At 38.6% G+C, this 22,976-nt stretch overlaps 1 protein-coding gene across 2 annotated transcripts in view; it reads left to right on the top strand.

The window, feature by feature from the left end:
• FAF1 (Fas associated factor 1) overlaps window positions 1–22,976 on the top strand; it is a 461,021-nt gene that overhangs the window by 420,597 nt on the left and 17,448 nt on the right. For both annotated transcript variants that reach the window (XM_038558075.1, XM_038558076.1), the window contains exon 18: window positions 2,558–2,773. In XM_038558075.1, coding sequence (XP_038414003.1) covers window positions 2,558–2,773 — 216 coding nt within the window. The remainder of the gene's footprint in view (window positions 1–2,557; window positions 2,774–22,976) is intronic.

The following is a 22,976-nucleotide window of genomic DNA, read 5'->3' on the forward strand; positions in this document are numbered from 1 at the left end:
TTATATTTCAGTAAAAACTTGAAAACAATGGCAAAATACATGACTTGACAAAAGATAAAGCTTTGTACAATGTAGCACTGATGGAAATTTTGCAAAAAAAAGTTTAAAATATATGTTTATATAAAAACATGCATGAGAAATTGATGGAGAGTGTGGTGATGACAAAGTTTTAGAAATAATTGGTGGTGATAGTAACATAACATTGTGTGGAATATACTTATTGCCACTAAATTGTACACTTAAAAACGATTTAAAAAATTAGTGAGTGTAAACACTCAAATGATAGCAGGGGCTATCCCTTGATGGTGCATCCGGAAATGAATTGTAATGCTGTGCTTATCACTTATTTTTGCAATGATTATATATATTATTTCTATAATCAGGAAAAAAATTTAATCTCAAAGATATAGGTTTTTTTTTAAGTTTTCATTTTAATTCCAGTTAACATACAGTGTTATATTAGTTTCAGGTGTACAATATAGTGATTCAGCAGTTCCATACATCACCTAGTGCTCATCACAAGTACACTCCTTAATCCCCATCACCTATTTCACCCATCTCCCTGCCTAGCTCCCCTCTGGTGACCATCAGTTTGTTCTCTGTAATTAAGCGTCTGTTTCTTGGTTTGTCTCTCATTCTCCCTTGTTTTTTTCCCTTTGCTCATTTATTTCTTAAACACATATGGATGAGGTCACATGATATTTGTCTTTCTCTGACTTATTTCACTTAGCACTATACCCTGTAGTTCCATCTATGTCGTTGCAAATGGCAAGATTTCATTCTTTCTTATGACTAATATTCCATTGTATATATATGCCACCTCTTCTTTATCTGTTTATCAATTGATGGATACGTGGGCTATTTCCGTATCTTAGCTATTGTAAATAATGCTGCTATAAAAAATGTAGAGATGAGTGTATCCCTTTGAATTAGTTTAGTGTTCTTGTATTCTTTGGGTAAATATCTAGCAGTACAATTGCTGGATTGTAGGGTAGTTCTATTTTTGAGGAACCTCCTCCATACTGTTTTTTGGAGTGGCCGCACCAGCTTACATTCCGACCAACAGTGCAGGAAGTTTCCTTTTTTTCCACGTCCTCGCCAACACCTGTTGTTTCTTGTGTTGTTGATTTTAGCCATTCTGACAGATGTGAAGTGGTATCTCATTGTAGTTTTGATTTGTATTTCCCTGGGTAAGTAATGGTAAGCATCTTTTCATGTGTCTGTTGGCCATCAGAAACACAGTTTTAAAGAACCACAGTGTTAGGATAGTCAAATGAGGGATGCCTACTGAGTGGCTCAGTTGGTTAAGCATCCAACTCTTAGTTTCAGCTCAGGTTGTGATCTCAGGGTCATGAGATTGAGCCCTGTGCCCACCTCCACACTGACCTCAGGGCTACTTAAGATTCTCCCTCACCCTCTGCCCCTCCTGCTTCTGCACTCCATTTCTCTCTCTAAAATAAATAAATCTTTTCAAAAATAATAAAATGATCCCACTTAATAGTTTAGAAAATGTATATAACTAATCCACAGAGATGTTTTGTCCCTAGAAGCAACTCTTGGTTAGCCCTTAAGGAAACATGTATGTAGAAAATTAATCTGAAAATTGATGCTGGAGGAAATCAGACCTCAAAGAAAGGAATTGATCAGTTCTTGGCTACTAGGAGAAAAGCCCATGAGAGTCAGATTATTTTACCATTTATTTAGTACCTCCTGTGGGCTTAACACCATACTAAAGCATTTTTGCATGTTATTTCAGTTAACTTGTTAGTTTATTCCTTCTCTTACCAAGTACATATTGAGCATCTATTCTGTGCTATGCACTACTCTTGAAATAAGTAAGACATGTTTACACACTCTTACGGAGGTTGCAAACAAGTGGGAAAGTCAGACATTAGACAAATAACTATAGTACAGTGTAGAGAATTCCAGTACAACTGAAATTTAATTTTGATATACACAAGTTCATCTAGTCATTGGGTTATTAATATATGACAGTGCTACTAAAATAGCTTAATATTTTAAAATATTCACTTGAAACTCATTGCTGACCAGAACACCAATATTAGATAAATAAACTCATGCTATCTAAGAAAGAGAGAGAGAGAAGGAAGGACAGACGGACAGACAGGCAAAAGTAACTGGTCTAACTTCCTATCCTTCTGATTTTTAGATTATATTTCTTATGTCTCCATTTCTGGGTCTCAATTTCTCCATATAAAAAATGAGAATATAAGACTATATATATAGGAAGCAATTGGGTATTTGATACCTGTTCCCTCAATCACAAACACCTGAACCCTTCAATAGAAAACAATTAATTATATTTCTTTTCTATGTGATTACTTGTCAATTTAATAATACATGTCATCAAGGTGGGACTTACTTTAATTGCTTACTAGATCAATATTAAGAAAATGAAAACTTGCTTCTATTGTCAAGCATCAAGCTTGGATAATAAATGGATAGTAACTTTTTGATGAGTTTATTCGATTCTCTCCCTGTCCCGTTCCCTACAGTCCTATCACACACTTTGACACTTGGTTTTTGCCCTCTTTAGGCCATCCGGCTCTCCTTAGAGCAGGCCCTGCCTCCAGAGCCAAAGGAAGAAAATGCTGAACCCGTGAGCAAACTGCGGATCCGGACCCCCAGTGGCGAGTTCCTTGAGCGGCGATTCCTGGCCAGCAATAAGCTCCAGATTGTCTTTGATTTTGTTGCTTCCAAAGGATTTCCATGGGACGAGTTCAAGTTACTCAGTACCTTTCCTAGGAGAGACGTAAGTTCATGTGCCTGTTTTAGGAAATGTGTCCATTGGGAAATATCCTATCATTAGGGCTAGACAAAGTAGTCTAAGAAAAGTCCCATGGTACAGCATGCTACAAGCCCTAGGAGTACTTTGTTCTGCACACCATTCTCTCCTCAGCCTTTGAAGAAGGTATGTCTTCCCAGGCCAACAAACATGTGCCCAGGAGCCTATGTAAGAAATTAAGTACTAAGTCTTTCTTCCTTCCTAGCTGTTTCCCCTATTCCAGCATCTATTTAGGTTTTCCCAAAATCTCATCTCTATATACCTTAGAGTAGATCTGAAAATTGTGTGCTTAACAACTTAACAGTTCAATCAGGGTCAGTGATTATATAGGTTCACTAAGTCATGCTAAACCAAGAGTATTTTGTGATTTGATAGTTCTTACTATCCTGTAAAGTCACAAAGGATGACCTATATTCTATGCTTATCTGTATTTCAGCAAGGTATTTGATAGTCTCTAATAGTATCCTGGGACAAAGTAGAGATATAAATCTATAGTTAGGTAGTTTCATTGCTGATTAAATGGTAGTATCCAGAAAGTGTTGACTAAGTGATTATCCTCTCCCTAAAGGAAACCAAGAGGTTCTGTATTTAGTCCTTTATTACTCACCATGCTTATTGGAACTTACACGAAGACCTTATCAGATTTATGGATTATGAGAAAATCAGATTCAAGAAAACCTTAAAATACTAAAACATTAGACAAAAATGAACCTATAGAAATTTTACAGAAATATTCAGAGATAGCGAGATTCCCACATTAGACTTAGAGAATTAATTACATTTGAAATAGACCATGTATTATTAGAGGTTATCATTGAATTAGGCTGAATATACATTATTGTCTTGTGGCTGCTAACAAAATGCTAGCTGAATTTTTTGAGGATAATCCCAACAAGAGGATAACTTAATGGTCCTATTCAACTGTGTACTAAAATAATCTCACCTTGAAAGAGTCTGTAGACTCCATGCTGAAGCCTAAAGAAAAAAAAGAGCATGTCTAGAGCAGGGCTAGTAGGAAGATGAGGGAACTGGGAATTATATATCATTCAAAGAACATTTCCTCTAGAGATGGAAATGCCATGGGAGACATGACTGTTATCTTCAGCTACTTGAAGGTCTGCCGTGAAAAAAAAATGGGATCTTCTTTTGCGAGGTTCCAAGGACAGAATTGGGACCAATGATTTGAAAGTTACAGGAGGCAGTTTTGGCCCAATATAAGAAAGCACTTTCTAAGTAGGGAATGAGTATCTTGTGTCATGAAGTGGTAGTTTTACTGTCATTGGAGATAACCAAGCATTGCTAAATGATCCCTTTTCAGCAATACTGGATATTTATGGAGAAGGATTCATTCCTGGTGTTCCTACTTTAAATGGGATGGAGCTTAAACTAGCTTACCTCTAAAATCTACAGTAAATCTTAATATTCTGTGATTCCATTTTGATGTAATAATATGAAGTCTAGTAACTTAGACTTAATCTAAAACACAAAACCTAGGGATGCCTGGGTGGCTCAGTGGTTGAGCACCTGCCTTCGGCCCAGGACATGATCCTGGAGTCCCAGGATCAAGTCCCACGTTGGACTCCCTGCATGGAGCCTGCTTCTCTCTCTACGTATGTCTCTGCCTCTCTCTCTCTGTGTCTCTCATGAATAAATAAATAAAATCTTTTTAAAATAAATAAAAAATAAAACACAAAACCAAGAATTTGATTAAGAGTCATCTTAGTCCCTCACAGTGGCTGTCAGATTTACAGAGTAGAGACAGAAACCAGTGGTATATGTTTAGCTCTACCCCTCAGCCACAAAATCCCTAGGTGGGATGAGGATCCTGCTACTTATGTCTAAGCCAAGGAAACTAGAATAACCACAAGTGCTGGACATTGCTCCTCTCTCACTAGCCCCACTTACTGCTCCAAGCAGTTTTTCTTTGTTCATATATACCACACACAAATATGTACTAGGGAACATGCATGTATGTACATGCTCTGTGTACTGCATGGCCAGGTAAAAAAACTACTTTAATTCTGACACTGAAGTTAAACTCTAAATATGTAAACACTTAGGATAGAACCACTATCAAAGGGATCAAGGTCGGCCTGAGTCTCATACTTATGTTCTATGATGAACATCTCTCTTAAAGAACTTATAAAACTTTGGAACTACTTAGTCTCTCCCGACTCTTGGTTTTTTTGTTTGTTAAATTTAAGTGTTATTAACATATAACTTTATATTACTTTCAGGTATACAACATAATGATTCAGTATTTGTGAACATTGTGAAATGATCACCACAATAAGTCTAGCTAATATCCATCATCATACATAGTTACAGGTTGTTTTTTTTCCCTTGTGATGAGAACTTCTAAGATCCCAACCTTTGGTTTTAAGGTATTCTTCTGGGCCTTTCATTTGAAAATGAAAGTACTAGAAGAAATAGTCTAAGGACCTTACTGGCTTTTAAAACTAAACTTTATTTTCTTTTAAATTAATTTTTAAACCTGATTACTGGGGATCAGGTGGGGGAACAATCTCAAAATTAGCTAGATTTTATGATCAGTGTTAATGACGTCTTCCCACAAGGTAGAAATGTAGACTGTACAAAGCTGCTGTTATAAATAAGCAAGAGAACTGTGAAGTGAAATGCAGAAGGTTGTTGGGCCTGCTACCTGCTGCCTTGAGTTTTACTGACTAAGGACTCAGCCTTTTCAGTACAGATTTTGTTAACTGTGGATTTGCCCTAAACGGAAGGTCAATCACCTAGTCTCAGAGAAAATGTACTTTTAAAAAAAAAAAAAATTATTTATTTATTCATGAGAGACACACAGAGAGAGGCAGAGACACAGGCAAAGGGAGAAGCAGGCTCCATGCAGGGAGCCTGACGTGGGACTTGATCCCAGGTCTCCAGGATCATGCCTTGGGCTGAAGGCAACACTAAACCACTGAGCCACCCGGGCTGCCCCAAAAATGTACTCTTGATTTAGATCTCAATCATTCACTATTCGATCTGGTTACCAGTCTCTTCTCCCAATGTCCCTTTAACACCTGATCCCATTTCTACCTCAAACCCTAGCCCAGGGCCAATTTAGATCAAGTTTGGCCCATTTCCCCAGAGGAAAAGTCTAACCAGAGGCTTATTTATCTAGGAGGAATTCAGAGCTTCCCAATATCCATCACAGGTCCATTTATGGTCCTTGGTCAACTTTGATATTATGTGCACAGTGATTTTTCTAAAACCCTATTCTGATCATTCCCGTTCTTGTTTAAAAATTCATTAATAGCTCCTTATAGCCCTAAGATAAGGATAGACCCCTTAGAATACTTTCAAAAACTCTTCCCAATCTGGTCCATACCTACCTTTCCACCTTAAGTTCAGCATCTCTTATTTCCATCACCAGAAGGTATGAGATTGCTCACTAGTCATGGAAGACTCAAGAGACTCTCATGCCTCTGTGCTCTTGAATATTGTTCAATATTCAAGGTAACGTTGGTAAACGTTTTTCTGCACCCCCAGAAGGATACTCTTCCTTCTTGAGTATCCACCCTCCCCACTCTTCCTGGCCTGTTTGACCTCATCTTTTAATGCCTGGTGCAAATGTCATCCCCTCTGAGAAGCCCTCCCCTCTCCCAGGCTCCTTACCTATGAACCCATTGCAGTTTGTACATTCCTCTCTCATAGCACTTATCCTGTTCTATAATTTTTTGCAAAGGCTGTCCATATCATGTTCATGTCTACCTCCCCTGAAGTTCCCAGCATGGTACCTCACACATTAGCATTTAGTTACTGTTGTCAAGTATTAATGATCTCCAGTCTGATTCTGAATCTCTGATTCCAGAGTGAACTAGAGAAGTTATTCCAAAAGAGAATAGATACCCTAGGCCCACCCAGATTCCAGACAAGATCTAAACCCAGGAAGCCCACCCAGGACTCGTTAGACCTCCTAGAGCCAGGGGTAGGGTGAGAGTTAATGGCCCTTCATCCTTTTCTGAATGCTCTTTCAAGTCAAACGACTAGTGTTTTTGCAAGGCTATTCTGTAACAGCCATCTGTGTCTGCAAGGATTAGGATCTAATTTGTAAAAGTCATCTTAAATTACAACCAAACTAAAGACTGTTAAAAAGCACATCTTAATACCTCGCCTCTTTAATAACAAATAACATAAGACTTAACTCCAGGAGTCTTATTGTGTCTTCAGCCTTTTCTCTACAAAGCAGAGACTGATTTCTCACCATAGGACCTGGTAAACGTTTTTCTGCACCCCCACTCCCCAATCAAAACAATACTTCATGTTAAGATTTCCCAGCTGTCCAACTATTTACTAAATGTCTGGTGGGTATACCGCTGAACTGAGCACTGTAGGACAACCAAAATAGCAGCAACACAAGCCTTCCCCAGAAAAGCTGATTGTCGAAGTGCTAGGAATATCAAGTTATTTGATTGTTGTTGTTGTTGTTGTTGTTGCTGTTTTGCTGTCTATTTTGCTAATCAAAGTTACCAAGAAAAATAATATTCACTACCAGAGCTTTAGATGTGTTAGAGCCATGTGAACATCAGTGACCCCTTTGCTTACTTGGGTATTGTGAGGTAGTTGGTAGCGAGGTAGTTGAGTCCTAAAGTTGAGGAATGATCCTAACCCCTACTGATACTCCCCCTGACTACGAGTCAGAATAAGGGGCCTCTGCCAGCTTTCCAGTTCCCCTTTGAACCTACTGGACATTTGCCCAATGCCATTCAGTGTAAGGTTGTCAGTATCCCCTGGTCTTCCTTTTTCCCTTCTTCTTCCTACCATTCTCCTTTCCAATCCTGTTTTATCCTTTTTATTCTCCTCCTTTCTTTCCAGCCTTCCCTCCTCATCTTGTTATCCCACAACTCTTACCCTTTCCTGCCTCCTCTGTTTTCCTTCTTTTGCCTACTCCTGTCAACATCACACAGAGGAGCTCCACCTGAAGCTGGAAAGTGTTGTCTTCTGTTCATAACATGACTGGAGAGCAGGAGGGAGGGAGGATGGTAATGGCAGATTAGCTTCAGGACTAGTGAATGCCCTGTGTGCCTTGTCACCTATGTGATTACACAGCCCTCATCCTTCCCCCGAGAACATTTCTTCTTCCAGATCTAAAAATTTGACACCCCCAACAACAAACATGCATGCATTCCCAAATACACTATCAGAAATTTTATATTCTAAAACAAAGTAATGAATGTATTTGTATTTTTCTCCTACTTTCTAGTCCCCCCCATAACTATACTTATCATTTTTTTCTTCCTCCCTCTAATGTGTTTTTTTGTTTTTTTGCTTTTTGTTTTATTCATGAGAGACACAGAGAGAGAGAGAGAGAGAGAGAGGCAGAGACACAGGTAGAGGAAGAAGCAGGTTCCATGCAGGGAGCCTGACGTGAAACTCAATCCTGGGTCTCCAGGATCACACCCTGGGCTGAAGGCGGCGCTAAACCGCTGAGCCACCTGGGTTGCCCTCTCTAATGTTTAAAGTAAATGTATAAACAGGCTTCTCACAGGGTTTTTCAGAGTGAAAGGCCCTCAGTAAATGTTTGTTTAAATTAACTGGTGGGAAAGCCTTACAATGTGGAGTATGCAAATTCCTTCCTCTGTCACCCATCCACCTTCATTACATGAAACACTAAGCTCAGAAATGGGAACACAGTGCTGAGGAAAATGACTTAATTCCTGCCCTTATAGAACTTATACTCTGTATCCACAAACTACTGCTGGATGATGTTTGACTTTATCAATAACACAAAGATATCTTATTTGCCACCATAAGGAAATAGAAGTAGTTTAATTTGCATTTCATTCATATATTGGTTCTTCCATATGACAAAACATTTGCTGAGCAGCCACTTTGCCAACCTCCATTCCAGACGCTAATGATACAGAAATAAAAGAAATTGTTACTGACCTTGAAGAGTTCACATTCTAGTGAAAATATATCTAAAGCAAATAGCATTATAAATTATACCCACTGGGATCCCTGGGTGGCGCAGCGGTTTGGCGCCTGCCTTTGGCCCAGGGCATGATCCTGGAGACCCGGGATCGAATCCCACGTCGGGCTCCCAGTTTATGGAGCCTGCTTCTCCCTCTGCCTGTGTCACTGCCTCTCTCTCTCTCTCTCTCTCTCTCTCTCTCTCGGTGTGACTATCATAAATTAAAATAAATAAATAAATAAATAAACAAACAAACAAACAAACAAACCCACTGTGGGAAGGACAGGTAATTTCAGCCTGCAGTGGTAAGGAAGGCATTATAAAGGAAATGAATATGACCTGAGACTTGTACAGAGAAATGTTAGGTGAGTAGAAACAATAGCACAGTTAAAATAAAAGTATTGGTTGTAGTTAGACCTATATCTGAGGTCTAACTCCATACTTGCTGTATGACATTGGACAACTTACTTGGCTGTGCTGAATGTTTATTTCTTCACCTTTCTCTCTTTGAGAGGTCCATATCTGAGGTCCACTCTATACCTGCTGTATGACATTGGACAACTTACTTGGCTGTGCTGAATGTTTATTTCTTCACCTTTCTCTCTTTGAAAGAAAAATAGTAATACCTAGCTCCAAGAGTTGTGTGTGGTAAGAATGAAATGAGTGTATGTAGGCTACTATGTCCCTACCACATAATAAACAGTATCTGCTATAATTATCTCAAGTGGAGAGAAGCCAAAGAGGTGAGAAAGGCTTCTTGCTAAAGAAAGCATAGCAGCAGTGAACTCTAAACCAGACAAAATAATGTATCATTGGAATCATTGATGTATTTGCCCAATGAATCTCAGAAACATCAAGGCCAATGCTGTCATTTTACAGATGGAAAAATCAAAGCATGATAAAATTTAGTGATCAATAGCAGAGCCAACACTAAAACCCAGGTTTTCTTTGGCCATTGCTTTTTAAGAGCACTGACTACTTTTAAAAGTCTAATAGATTACAGAGCTCCACTTTAAAAATAGAGCTATAGGACAATAAAACTAGAAAATCAACATTAGAGACTACATAGTAAATGCAATAAATTGCAGCTCCAAGCACCAATTTTTAAAATATTCTGTATTTCAATGACTTTCATATGTTAATGCCTCTAATATTACAGTGGGATTGATTTTCAATTTATATTAGACTGTCTGATTAAAAAAGAGAAAGAAAAGAATCAGAATGAAAAACTTTAATGCCATTGAACTACCTATATCTTAAAAGCTTTGTTTTCAAGATAAAGCAAGATGAAGCATCTAATCAGTGAGATACATGTTAAAGTTACTACTGCTGAGCTTGCTCCATTCCTTTCAGGTATTTTAATATCACCATATCTAATTATTTGAGGCTTTCCAGTATCCCTAAATGATCAAGATTTAGAGAATAAGGACAATGATTGTGAAATGGAACACAAGTAATATCCAGTTGGTCACAATATCAGTCTGCCTCTAAACTTCTCTCAAATCTGTTATTTTCCTCTCCTCTCCCCACTTTCCCCACTAACCCCCACCCCCAGTCCCCACTACTCAAATCTTCATAGTCCAGATTAAACCTATGACTTCTTCCCCCTGACTCCAGTCGTGTCTACTGTATCTCCCATCGATCCTCCCCACTGACTCTTGAGTTATTTTTCTGAAACACAGATTTGATGATATCTTATCTCTTTCCTGCTTAAAAGTCGTTCTAACGGCTGCCAGTCCATACTCCTTACCAAAGCATACACAATCTCACATCATCTCCACTTCCTGCTCAGTTCTTCTCCCTTTCTCCCATTACTTCCCCACCACATGCTTCTCACCATTAAGCTACAAAAGACTGCTAAAATGAAAGAAATCAAGAGATCTTACTGAAGTGCAAAATGCAGTCACAGAATTATCTGTCTTTTCCTTGTCAGCTTGGGGAGGTAGCAAGGCAGGCAGTATTAGTGTCAGTCAACATATGGAGAAAGTGAGGGCCTGAGGTGGTGACATGGCTTGCTTGAGAACATACATGCAATTGATGACCACAGAGGACTAGAGCCCAAACCTCTCAACTGCTTTATTTTCAAAAATGATGTCCTAAGGAAAGATGTTTCTGAAATATTTTGACCACACAACATTTGAGTTTATAGGTTGAAGTCATCTGGTAAACTGTTTACATAATATTTACAACAAAAGAAACTAAGTAAAAAAAAAAAAGGTAAAAAAATAAAAAATAAAAAATAAAATAAAATAAAAAATAAAAAAAATAAAAAAAGAAACTAAGTAACAAAAGATTTAAAAGAATAATATACCTGCTTCTTAAATAGGTCTGTATATGAAACTCTAATCTGGTATATTAGTCTAATTAAAGGGGGGAAATATTTTTAGCAAGGGTGTCTTCTATTTCTTCAGGTTATTCATTTTGTTTAAGAAATGTATTTTCTAAATTTTAAGCTTTGTTTTTAAGTAATGAAATGAAGCATCCTGTACCTTAACAATGCCTTACACATTACATCAGTCTGAAAACTCATAGTTTTTTTAAGTGTCTCTATTGTTGAAACCATTGAGATGGAATAGAGGGAAAGCAGTGATATAGAGGAAGGAACTGGGAATCAAAAGATTAGCTGTGCAATCTTGAACAAGGCACACCCCCTCTTTAAATCTCAGTTTTCTTCTCTGTAAGTTAGCAATAAATTCTGCCTCTCCCAGGACCATAGCATGACTCAAATAAGGCAATGTATAGAAAAGTGTTTTGTAAACTGTGAGATAACTGTCTAAGTATGAAAGGTGATGATGATCATGATGACTATCCAAAAACCAAATATTCAGAATAAAATTTTTTTAATAACAGTATTTATTGAGGGTTTGCTGTATTAGGTACTTTTCTCAGTGTGTTATGTGAGATGAAAGCAGAGAGGGAGGCAAACCATAAGAAACACTGAATTCTAGGAAACAACTGAGACTTGATGGGGGTGGGGGGATGGGATAACTGGGTGATGGGCATTAAGGTGGCACTTGATGTAATGAACACTGGGTATTATGTGCAACTGGTGAATCACTAAATTCTACCTCTGAAACTAATAATACACTATATGTTAACTAAATTGAGTTTAATTAAAACAATAAGCAAACAAAAACTATTCTAAAGGTAAGTATTCATCCTTTCTTCACTGAGATAGGAAACTCAGGCACAAAAGAGGTTAAGTAAAAAAAAAAAGAGAGAGAGAGAGAATGGTTAAGTAAATATCAGAACCAGATACAGATCTAAGTGTGTGACTCTGGAGTCTGTGTTCCTAATCCCTATGCCATCATGCCCCTTGATTTATTCCAAGGAAGGAATAAATGAGTGAGGTAGTTTATCATCTAGAAAAATACTGTAAATGTGTAAATGAACCTTAGAAAGATTTCATCTTTGATTTCTTCATGTTGTCTTTGTAATTCCTATTACAAAGTCACAGCCAGATATAGGTAAAGTGTACCCTTAATTGTATTTCATACTGTTTACCAACAAACTTTTATTTTTCTAGGCACTGTGCTAAGTGCCAAGGAGTAAGGTATGGTCTTTGCCTTTGAGAATACCCTGGCTTTTCATACAAAAATAATCTTCATACTGCAGTTCATGTAGTGGGTTCTAAGAGTATTCAAATAAAAAGGGTAATAGAAATCAGTGTTGACCAAGATCCCGGACCTGGATAATGAGAAAAGGCTTTGTACAGAAGGTAGCAGATAAACAAAACTTTGAGATGAATAGGATTTTTGTTGAACTGATAAGGGGAGAACATTCTCCAGCAGCCAGGACAGCTTGAGGAAAGAAGCTAATGTTGGAATGCACAAGGCATGGCTGGGTAGGGGAGTGCAGACTAAATTAATCAAAAAATTGAATTTATATAGAAAGTTCTAGGAACAAAAACTGTATAAAACCTAGACTACCAGGCAAAGGAGCTTGGCTTTATTTCATGTAAATTTGTTGAACAAGGTAATGACATGGTCATGGTCATCACAGTTATCATCATAGTAAGAATAATTACCCATACATTATTTCATATTTTATAAATTCACATTGCCTGGCACATTGTAGGTGCTCAATAAATGTCAGTCCTCTGATCTCTTCCCTTGCTACCCTCATTATCTAGGGGATCTCATTCAGTCTTATGGCCTTAAATGTCATATATACAGTTACCACTAACCCTAGGCCAAGCCACTATAATCTCTTGTCCAGATTATTACAGTGGTATCTTAACTGACCACTCTGCCTCCACCCATGCAGCCCCCTACCGCTTCAGTCCCTTTTTCTAAAAAACAGAGAGACTTTTTAAAAGCATATAAGGCAAATCATATCACTTCTTTTCTCAATACCCTGTGATGGTTCCCCGTCTAGTTCTGAGCTTTGGAAAGGCCACCCTGATGTGACTCCCTGCTATTTCTCTGACCTTATTTAATCTTTTCCAGTCACCTTGGCATCCTTGCTATTTGTAAAAGACAACAAAACATTTTCTCACTTCAGAACCTTGCACTTGCACTTTCTTCCTCTAGGAATCTGCATTGCTCATGCCCTTACTTCCTTCAAGTCTCTGTTCAAATGTTGCCTTTTCATTGAGGCCTTTTCTGACCAACTCATAGCAGTCTTCCTTCCCTCCTTCCAGCTCCCACCTTACTGACAACCCTTAGGCTATCTACCATTTATTGAATTCCCACTGTGGATTAGGCAATTATGCTGTGCCCTTTACAAGTGTCATCTAATTGAATCCTTACAACCAACTTGTGAAATTGGTATTGTCTTTAGTTTATAGTTGAACAAACAAAAGGCATGAAGAAGCAGATTTCAAACCCACATCCAAAAGCTGTTATATCAGGCAAATATTATTCCCACTTTACAGATACAAGAACTGAAGCTTCTTAGTTAAGTGTTTTGTCCAAGATCACATAGCCAGGAAGTAGAAATTGAGTATGAAGGTGCTGATTCTTTCCATTATATTGTACTGGTAGCCTGGAAAGATGAATCAACATGAAGAAAGACTGAAGCCAGAAGAATAGTCAAGGGTTGTTGCAGTACTTAAAATGAGATTGATAAAAATGCAGCCAAGCAGGGGAAGATTAGAGAGATGCTAATACATGGTCTACTAACACCTGAGCTATTTTGATAAATAGTTCCATAGTTTCTCCTAGTGCATCTGTACTTGGAGTCAGAGAGATAATGCTGGCATCTCCATCTATTTGCTGAGTTACATTGAGTACATTATATTACTTTGCTAAATTTCAGTTACTTCATCTTTCAAGTGAGGATAATGTCATGTGTCCTCACTAATATATTGTGATGATAAGATAAAAGTGATAATGAAAACACTTGGTAAATGGCAGAGGCCCATGCTGCTTGATTTGGTAATGCTGAGTTTCTTTTATCCCTTTCCAGCAAGTCACTGCTTTTGCCCTGTTTCTAGCCTTTAAAAAATAAGTTTTGATACGCATTCTTCATTCCTAATATGAGGGTGACCTGCATTTTGTCACTTGTGTTATAACAGACTCTTCCTTAGAAGGAAATCCACTATTTAGTCCCCATAGTGCAGGAAAAATGTGTTTTGAGTATTGGCAGTCATGACAGGGAAACAGCACAGTTATATAAAGAACCAGTTACCAAGGTCCAGGTAAGGTCCTGCCAAGGTCCAGGTGGACCTTGGGCGAGGCACACAACCTCTCTAAGCTTGTTCCTTCACCTTTATAAGGCAGATAATAATAGCTGTGTTTGAGGTGGTTGTAGAGTTAAAAGGTGATTTGAGGGCAAGAACACAACACACGGTAGATGCTCAGGACATACGGTGCTTTAAAATGTGTAGACTTTGTGCTTGGAAGAAATAACATGGCTCACCGGTTGGACATGCCTCTGGGCGAGGCCCTGTCTGTAGGATGAAACCACACCATCTCACTTTCAGCATATTTTCCTTTAAGGGAGCATGTTCTCTCCCACTTCCTCCATGTTACTCTTGCCACAAAGCAGAATCCTCTTATTGAGATTGCAGGGAGATACGACTAAACACCAAAGAGGTTCGCAGTGAAATGTGTTCGTACAGTTTCCTGCTTAGTTTCAAGATGAATTGGGTCTGAGCCTTCAAAAAGTGGGTGGCTTACTAATATGAAAGTTTTCTTTGAAATTTTGGGGGCTGATTTGGTGACCTCTACAGTTCTTAACAGCCTTTTCCAGCTCTCGGTCAGACAGGAATTAACAGTTATTAATATTCTACCAAATGCTTTGGGAAACATTCTCTCATTTAATCTTTATTTGGAGACGCCTGGTGGCTCAGCGGTAGAGCGTCTGCTTGCGGTCCAGGGCGTGATCCTGGAGTCACGGGATCGAGTCCCACATCAGGCTCCCTGCATAGAGCCTGCTTCTCCGTCTGCCTGTCTCTCTCTCTCTCTCTCTCTCTCTGTCTATCTCTCTCTCTCTGTGTGTGTGTCTCATGAATAAATAAGTAAAATCTTAAAAAAAAAAAATCTTTGTACAAGCCCTATAGCCCCATTTTACAAGTAGAACAACTGGGGATAAGAGACCATAAGTAATATTTCCAAGGTCACATGCCAAGTAACGGACATAATTATGATTGAACTTCCAAAGTCTATGCTTTTATCCTAAACAGAAAACTTTTTCATATAATGTGTCAGAGGGGATCCCAGGACTGCCTCCAGGTTTGATGACTTCCTAGGAGGACTCACAAAACTAACATGTAGTCATACTCATGGCTATGATTTACTACAGCAAAAGGATACAACCAAATCAGCAAAGAGGAAAGGCACATGGGGAGAAGTCCAGGGAAAAGCAGGCAAAAGCTTCCAAGAGTCTTATCCCAGGAGAGTCACACAGAATGAACTTAATTTCCCCATTGATTTGAGACAACACATGTGAAGTATAGTCAAGCAAGGAAGCTTACTACGGACTGCATAGCAAGGGTTTTTATTGAAACCTGATCACAAAGGCAGATACCCTCTGTCTAGTTACCGAAATTCCAGAATCCCGGAAGGAAAGTAGGCATTCAACACAAACTGTAGTTTACACAGTTTAGGTTTATTGAATCACACTTACTAGTTCTGAGAATGTTGGGAACCCTCCTGAAAACCGTGTTGCCACATGCCAACCCAAGACCAACCTTGTAAACAAGACTTTCAAAGAATATCAGTCAGACTTGCTTACGTTAACTCCTTTCTATATATGTCATCCCCTTGACTCTTGACCAAGGCATCTTTACAAAAAAATTAGAATCAATAGGACCCTACATGCAGAATAAAAGCAGCCTCCAGTATGGAGCCCATTTATGCTTTTTAGGGATCCTGGACTTCGCCAGCTAAAACAAATCCCCTTAACCATTAAAGTCCATCTTAGAAAGCAAGGTGGCTTCCTCCTTAAGTTTCTGTATTAACCATGTTTTCACATGGCCCATGTCATCAACTCAGGTATAGCAGAATTCTGGCTAAGTTGAAGCTGACCTCTGAACATCTTACAGGGCTCAGGCAGTGTCATGATATCAGGGTACACACAAGAAGTACAATCCCAGGGGGATACCTGGTACCCCCAGAAACAAAATTTATAATTAAGTGTTAGAGCACCCCAAGCAGGACATGCATTAGGCCCAGTGCAGTACCTCCCACCCATGAGTTCTCTGTCATTCCAGATAGTTTAATTCAGCCCTTGGTTTCACAGTCTCAAATAGATTTGCTTGTCCATAATACCAGTTCATCTGCCTCATGAATGTCAATAACATTGACATTGTTCCTTCCTGCCTTTAAAACTATCCTTTTAACATTGACATTCACGAGGGATGATCAATCCCTTTTTGGGAATAGCAGCATTTAATTATCAGATTGTCTTTCTAGGGTGTGTACACCAGGAGAAAGGTGAGAAAAGTAGAGTCAAGCTATTTATTAGTCTTTTGTTGCAAACTGCAACTAAACTGGGAAGTTGAACACAAGTCAACAGCAGTGAGACATTCCCCCAAAGGTAGAAGTTAAGAGTCCAGAGTCTGTCAAGAATGGGCAGAGGAGTCACACTCCTTGCGTGCCCTCCCCCAATTTACAGCTTTTGGCAGGAATCACAAATTAGGAATATAGTTGGTCTCTATTCCAAATATAAGCCAAATCAGAGCTTGATTTTATATGATCCTATCAAAAAACAAATCCTTTCCTACAGGCATTTGTATGTGACCCAGATAGTACAGATAATGCTCATGATGTCTTCAGAATTTCAGGCCCCACAGAGAGTGTCCTAAATCTACAATTCCAGACTCAAAGTCCTGGTCATTGAGTTTATGCTTGCTTTCAGTTCAGCACAGCACCTTCTGATGCTGAAACAGCTTACAACAGGTAGCGTTAGGTTTTTGTTTAGAGTCAGGTCTAGACAATTACGATCTATGGATTTAGGATTCCAAATGAAGCCAGGAACTTTTCTTCAGCAGCAGCAAAGCCAAGGTGCTGAAGGACCAGGCAGCAGCAGTGTTCTAAATTCAAGTAACATGCAGCACTTTCCTAAGCCCTTTTGTTATTGTCCAAATTTACATACTAAAAAATATGCATACCACACAGGAAGATCATCAGTCTCTAAAGATCAGAGATCTGATTTTATAAGATCATTGGCAAACTAAAAACTATTTTTTTTAAAAACCCCAAAGTGTGGCTCTCTTTTTTTTTTTTTTTTTTTTTTAAGATTGTATTTATTTGTTCATGAGAGAGACACAGAGAGAGAGGCAGAGGCACAGGCAGAGGGAGAAGCAGGCTCCATGCAGGGAGCCCCATGCGGGACTCAATCCCAGGACCCCAGGATCATGCCCTGAGCCAAAGGCAGACACTCAACCGCTGAGCCACCCAGGCGTCCCCCAAGGTGTGTCCCTATCTGGAGATTGCCTCTCCTTACCATGTTATCTCCCTTTTTCTAGAGGCTTCAAAAGCAAAAATCGTTAATTCTGGAGACTTGTTCCTTTTTCAGTACTTGGAGTTTATATTTTAACCCACTCACCAGTGGCAAAGTCACAAAAATTATGTTCTGCTAACACAATTTGCAGCTTTCTTTAGTTGGGATGAAATTGGAAGCATATAATGTTTTATTTCTGTTTTTACCAGATATCTAGATACAATAGCCACAAGACTATAATTTTTTTAAATTCCTGCCCACCCTTTTCTAATTGCAAATTTATTCAAACATGTAGCAATACTTTTATTTTTTTAATTAATTAATTAATTTATTTATTTATTTATTCATGAGAGGGGGAGAGAGGGAGAGAGAGAGGCAGAGACACAGGCAGAGAGGGATCCCTCCCCATGCAGGGAGCCCGATGTGGGACTCAATCCCAGGACTCCAGGATCACTCCCTGAGCCAAAGGCAGACGCTTAACTGCTGAGCCACCCAGGCATCCCTGTAGCAATACTTTTAGCATTTACAGAGCTAATACTAAAATTGTTAGAGAAGATCCCTGCTGGAATGCAAGGGATGATAGGGAAGGAGCAATACCTTGCTATTGCAACAACAGAGGTGACAACAGCTAAGCTGAAGAAATGGCTGGGGATCCTTGGGTGGCGCAGCGGTTTGGCGCTTTGGGTTTGGCGGTTTGGGTTTTAGTTGGGAACTGATCATGTATGTACCCTGTACAGTGGCATGTCCCAAAATTCCAGAATCCCAGGAGGAAAGCAGGTGTTCAGCATAAATTACATTGTTTGCCCAAACAATTTAGGCATAGTGAGCCACCCTTACCAGTTCTGGGAATGGTGAGAAGCCTCTCTAAACCCAGGTTCCCAAATGCCAGCCAAGGACCAACCTTTCAAAAGAATAGCTGTCAGGGAAAAAAAAAAGAAGAAAAAAAAGAATAGCTGTCAGGTCTGCTGTATTAACCCTTCTCCACACATATAATTTTATTATTTTCTTATAATTTTAATTTTTAAGGTATTCACATCTCAAATTCATTTCTGGGGTTTACTACTGGATATGTAGGTGGAATTCTGAAAGTGGGAAGCTTAGAGCATTTGACTTTGTCTTTTACTTTAACTTGTAACAGTACTTAGTCCTTTAATGAAGGATAAAAGTAACCTTCAGAAGAATACAGCTGATCCTTGAATAATATGGGGGTTAGGGACACCAACCCTCTGTGCAGTCAAAAATCCACATATAACTTTTACCTCCCTGAAAACTTATGTACTAATAGACTACTGTTGACTAGAAGCCTTACCAACAATATCAACAGTCAATTAACACATATTTCATATGTTATATGTATTATATGCTGTATTATTGCAATAAAGAAAGCTAGAAAAAAAGAAAATCTTATTAAGGAGAAGATGCATCGACAGTAATAAATTATATTTATCCAAAAAACTGCATGTAGGTGGACCTGCTGAATTCAAACCATGTTGTTCAAGGGTCAGCTGTACTAACAAGCACCAGTTAATCCTGTATTTTCAAAGGGGATCTTCAAGAGAACCCGAGGAAAGCACAGTCCCTCGAGATGGTCATCTCCTAGTTCTAGAGTGCCAACATACTCCATGTAAACTTGCTCCCAAATCTGCAGTGGTCCTGCAGTTGTCCTTCAGGCTTCAGCCACTTGCCCTCACTGCAGAGGGAAAATACTTTCTTCAAACTAGCTACTTAAAATAAAGGAGGAGTTGTTGGTATTTATTTTTCCTTGCTTGTTTTATAAGCAAATATAAATCAACACTGTAAAGATGATTTATTTAATACTACGTCTTCTTTTCAATCACATTTCAGAGGCATTGTAGCCTGAAATAAAAGCACATACCGGCTATAGAGTCAAATGGACCTGGCCTTGAATTCTGGATCAGCTTTTCATTGAGTGATCTTAGATTACTTATTCCCTTGGTAAAAATGGGAATAACAATACCTACTTCAGGGGATCCCTGGGTGGCGCAGCGGTTTGGCGCCTGCCTTTGGCCCAGGGCGCGATCCTGGAGACCAGGATCGAATCCCACGTCGGGCTCCCGGTGCATGGAGCCTGCTTCTCCCTCTGCCTATGTTTCTGCCTCTCTCTCTCTCTCTCTCTCTCTCTCTCTCTCTGTGACTACCATAAATAAATAAAAATTAAAAAAAAAAAAAAAAAAAGAAATCCCTTAAGGCTTTCAATGGATTCTCACATTAAAAAAAAAACAAAAAACAAAAAACAAAAAAACAATACCTACTTCAAAGGGCTATTGTGAACATTAAATAAAAGAATGAATGTAAAATGTTTAATACATATAACATTTACCACAGTGTATGAATATAATAATAGTAACTGGTATGATAATAATGTTGATTATTTCTCTCCCTACCCACCTTCTTTCTATCCTTATTTTTTCTTTCATGTTTTGGTTTCAAGAGGACAAAGAACCTTTGTCCAATATTAACTGGAAACTACTAGCTTTCAAGTAAGGATATCAAACACTGTGCCTTATAGGCCTAATAGCAATAGTTTGAGAGTTGTGTTCAACTAGCATTATCTAGAGTTTAATTATCTGACTTCTGTTTTACTAAACTAGCAGATTTCTTTCATAGTCGGAAACATTCCTGAATGAGTCTATGGCATTTTTCCTAGGGTGAGAGATAGGCTTATTTCCTCTGGAGATTTTTTACCTCATTTATGTCAGAGTTCTCTTCTAGGGTAAGCTCATTTAGGGCAATAGCTGTACTGCATCTTGTTTGCCTTTGCACCTCCATTTCTGGCATGGGCTTGCACAGGCCTAGAGTAAGGACTCACCAAGATGTGAGTTGATATAGGCTGGAGAAAAGGATGTAGGGATGGCACACTTTGTTGGGTGTGATAATGATGATGACATGGTCTTGGTCTAGAAGGCCAAGTCTGGTAGGGGAGATAAAACAAGAAATCACCCTAGCAGGCACAAGAGACAACACATCCTGCCAACTTAGGCACAGCATGAAGAAGAATACACTATTTTGCTTGAACAAAAAGGTCTGTGTCTGTCAGTTGTACAGGTGAGCACTGTACCTGAGGTTAAAAAATTTACTTCATTCTTTAGGCTATAGGGAGCTGATAGTTTTAGAACTGAGAAGTACAGTTTTCATTTTTCACAGTAGTTATATTGTATAAAGTTGCCACAAACACTGAGTTAGCAAATACTCAATATTGCTTCTAAAGGAAATACTTGGTTAAGTTCCTGTGAGTTTCTGGGTACAAGTTTTCATCAACCAATCAATACATAACTTTGTTTTATGTGTGTTTCTGTTTAAAGACATTTTAGTTAGTGTATAAGGCTTCATTAACATTACACTCATGGCCAGCAATACTATAACTTATGCCTGAACGAAGTTTATCTAGCACACACATTTTCTCCATAAGGCATATCACAACCTTCTTAAATTTGGGAACACCAGACAGCACTTTAGTAGTATGCTTGGGGGCATTTGAAACAGCAAAATCACACACACACACACACACACACAAACCCACACACACAAAAATGCAAAAACCATGACACTAAATCTACCACAAGAAGGACATTTGTTTACACTATGAGAGCTGAAACAATAAAGTAGAGTATTGCCTCATTTGACCTCAGATGGGAACATGGGTACCAGGCAACTGAATTTTTCACCACTCTAAACGTGTTCTCACATGACCATGAAAGTACTGCAAGTGTGGATTTCAGAGTTAGAAATGAAGGTTAATGAGTAGGTGAATTTACAAATATCAGAATCTATGGAATCATGAAGACCAATTTAATATGGGCTCTGTAGCCTTTTAGGAACACTTGCATAGCATTTTGCCATATTCAAATATACTTTTACCTCTAACTTCTAAGTTAGTTGATAAACATTTAATACATACTTAGTTTTACCAGGTACTTGTTAGGCACTAAAGATACAAAATGGGACCAAAAGCCCTAATACATAAACAAAGATATTCAAAGGTTAAAAATGTTATGATAGTCTATGCCAGATATAATGGGAACCCAAGGAATAGTAGAGGCTTTAGTTCTACTGGGAGATCAGTAAAGCTTTGCAGAAGAAACAGGGTTTGAACAAGTATTTTTAAAACGGAATAGCAATGAGAAGGAGTGAACGCTTGATACATGATGAAAAAATCTGGATAGATCTCAAAAGCATTATGCTGAGTGGAAAAAGGTAATCTCAAAAGATTGCACATACTGTATGATTCCATTTATACAACATTCTTGAATTGACAAAATTGTAAGGATGAAAAATAAATTAGTGGTTACCAGGGAATAAGGATAGAGTTTTCTGTGATGGAATTTAGGATATGAAGTTGGGCATGGAAGGATTGAGATAGGAGATGAAAAAATAACTGAAGAGTCTTCTATGTATTAATCTAGCAAATATTTGAGCACCTCTTATGCATAAGATATTGGGGATATGGTAGTGAATAGGCTAGATAAAATTCTTGCCCTCATAAAAACAAGTCTAGTGGTAATTTGAACTAGTTAAGTGTTAACCCTTGTAATAAAGATGAGAATTTAGGATTGCAATTGCCACGTGGCTGACACAAATTGACATAGCTAATAAGTTTCAGAGCAGTGGTCTTTTGATTTCATATTTTTACCTTTTCCTTATTGTCTAAAACTTGTGGGTTATTTTTATCAAGAAGGATTAGAGTAGGGAGACCCTGGAAAAAGGAGACCAGATAGGACTATTACAGTCGACAAGACAATAGGCTATGGAAATCTTAACTAAGATGGCATCAGTAGGGATGAAGAAAAGGCAGCAGAATCAGGAAAAAGGAACAATCAGTGGGACTTGGTGATTGTCAAATTATGTCTGTGGTGGGGTAGAGAAGGAGTTGTCAGAGGAAACTTAGAGGTTCCCAGCCTGAATGATAAGAAAGATGGTATTTACCATGTAGAGAAATGAAGGAAGACAGATAAGGAAGCAGATTTCACTTGAGACAGATTTGTTGAGTCTCAGGTACCAGGAGAAAGTCTTGGTGGTGCTAACAGAGGATTGAGATTTAAACTGGTGAGACTGGCTCAACACCAGAAAATTCCCCTGACAGTGACTGGAGTGGATTTGAAGGAGATGAGCAATAGACAGTAGAGAGTGGTGTTTAAAAGATTGGATTCTGGCCTCCCACACTGAATCTCAACTCTACCATTTCCTAACTCTTCAATCTTGGGCAAATTTCCTAACCTCTATAGAGCTCAGTTTCCTCACCTATAAGGATGATAGTACCTACTTCACTGGGCTGTTGTAAAAATGAAATGAACTGATACTTATAAACCACCAGCATGTAGTAAGTGCTCA

Source organism: Canis lupus, chromosome 15 (assembly GCF_011100685.1).
Source record: "Canis lupus familiaris isolate Mischka breed German Shepherd chromosome 15, alternate assembly UU_Cfam_GSD_1.0, whole genome shotgun sequence".
Classification (NCBI taxonomy): Eukaryota; Metazoa; Chordata; class Mammalia; order Carnivora; family Canidae; genus Canis; species Canis lupus.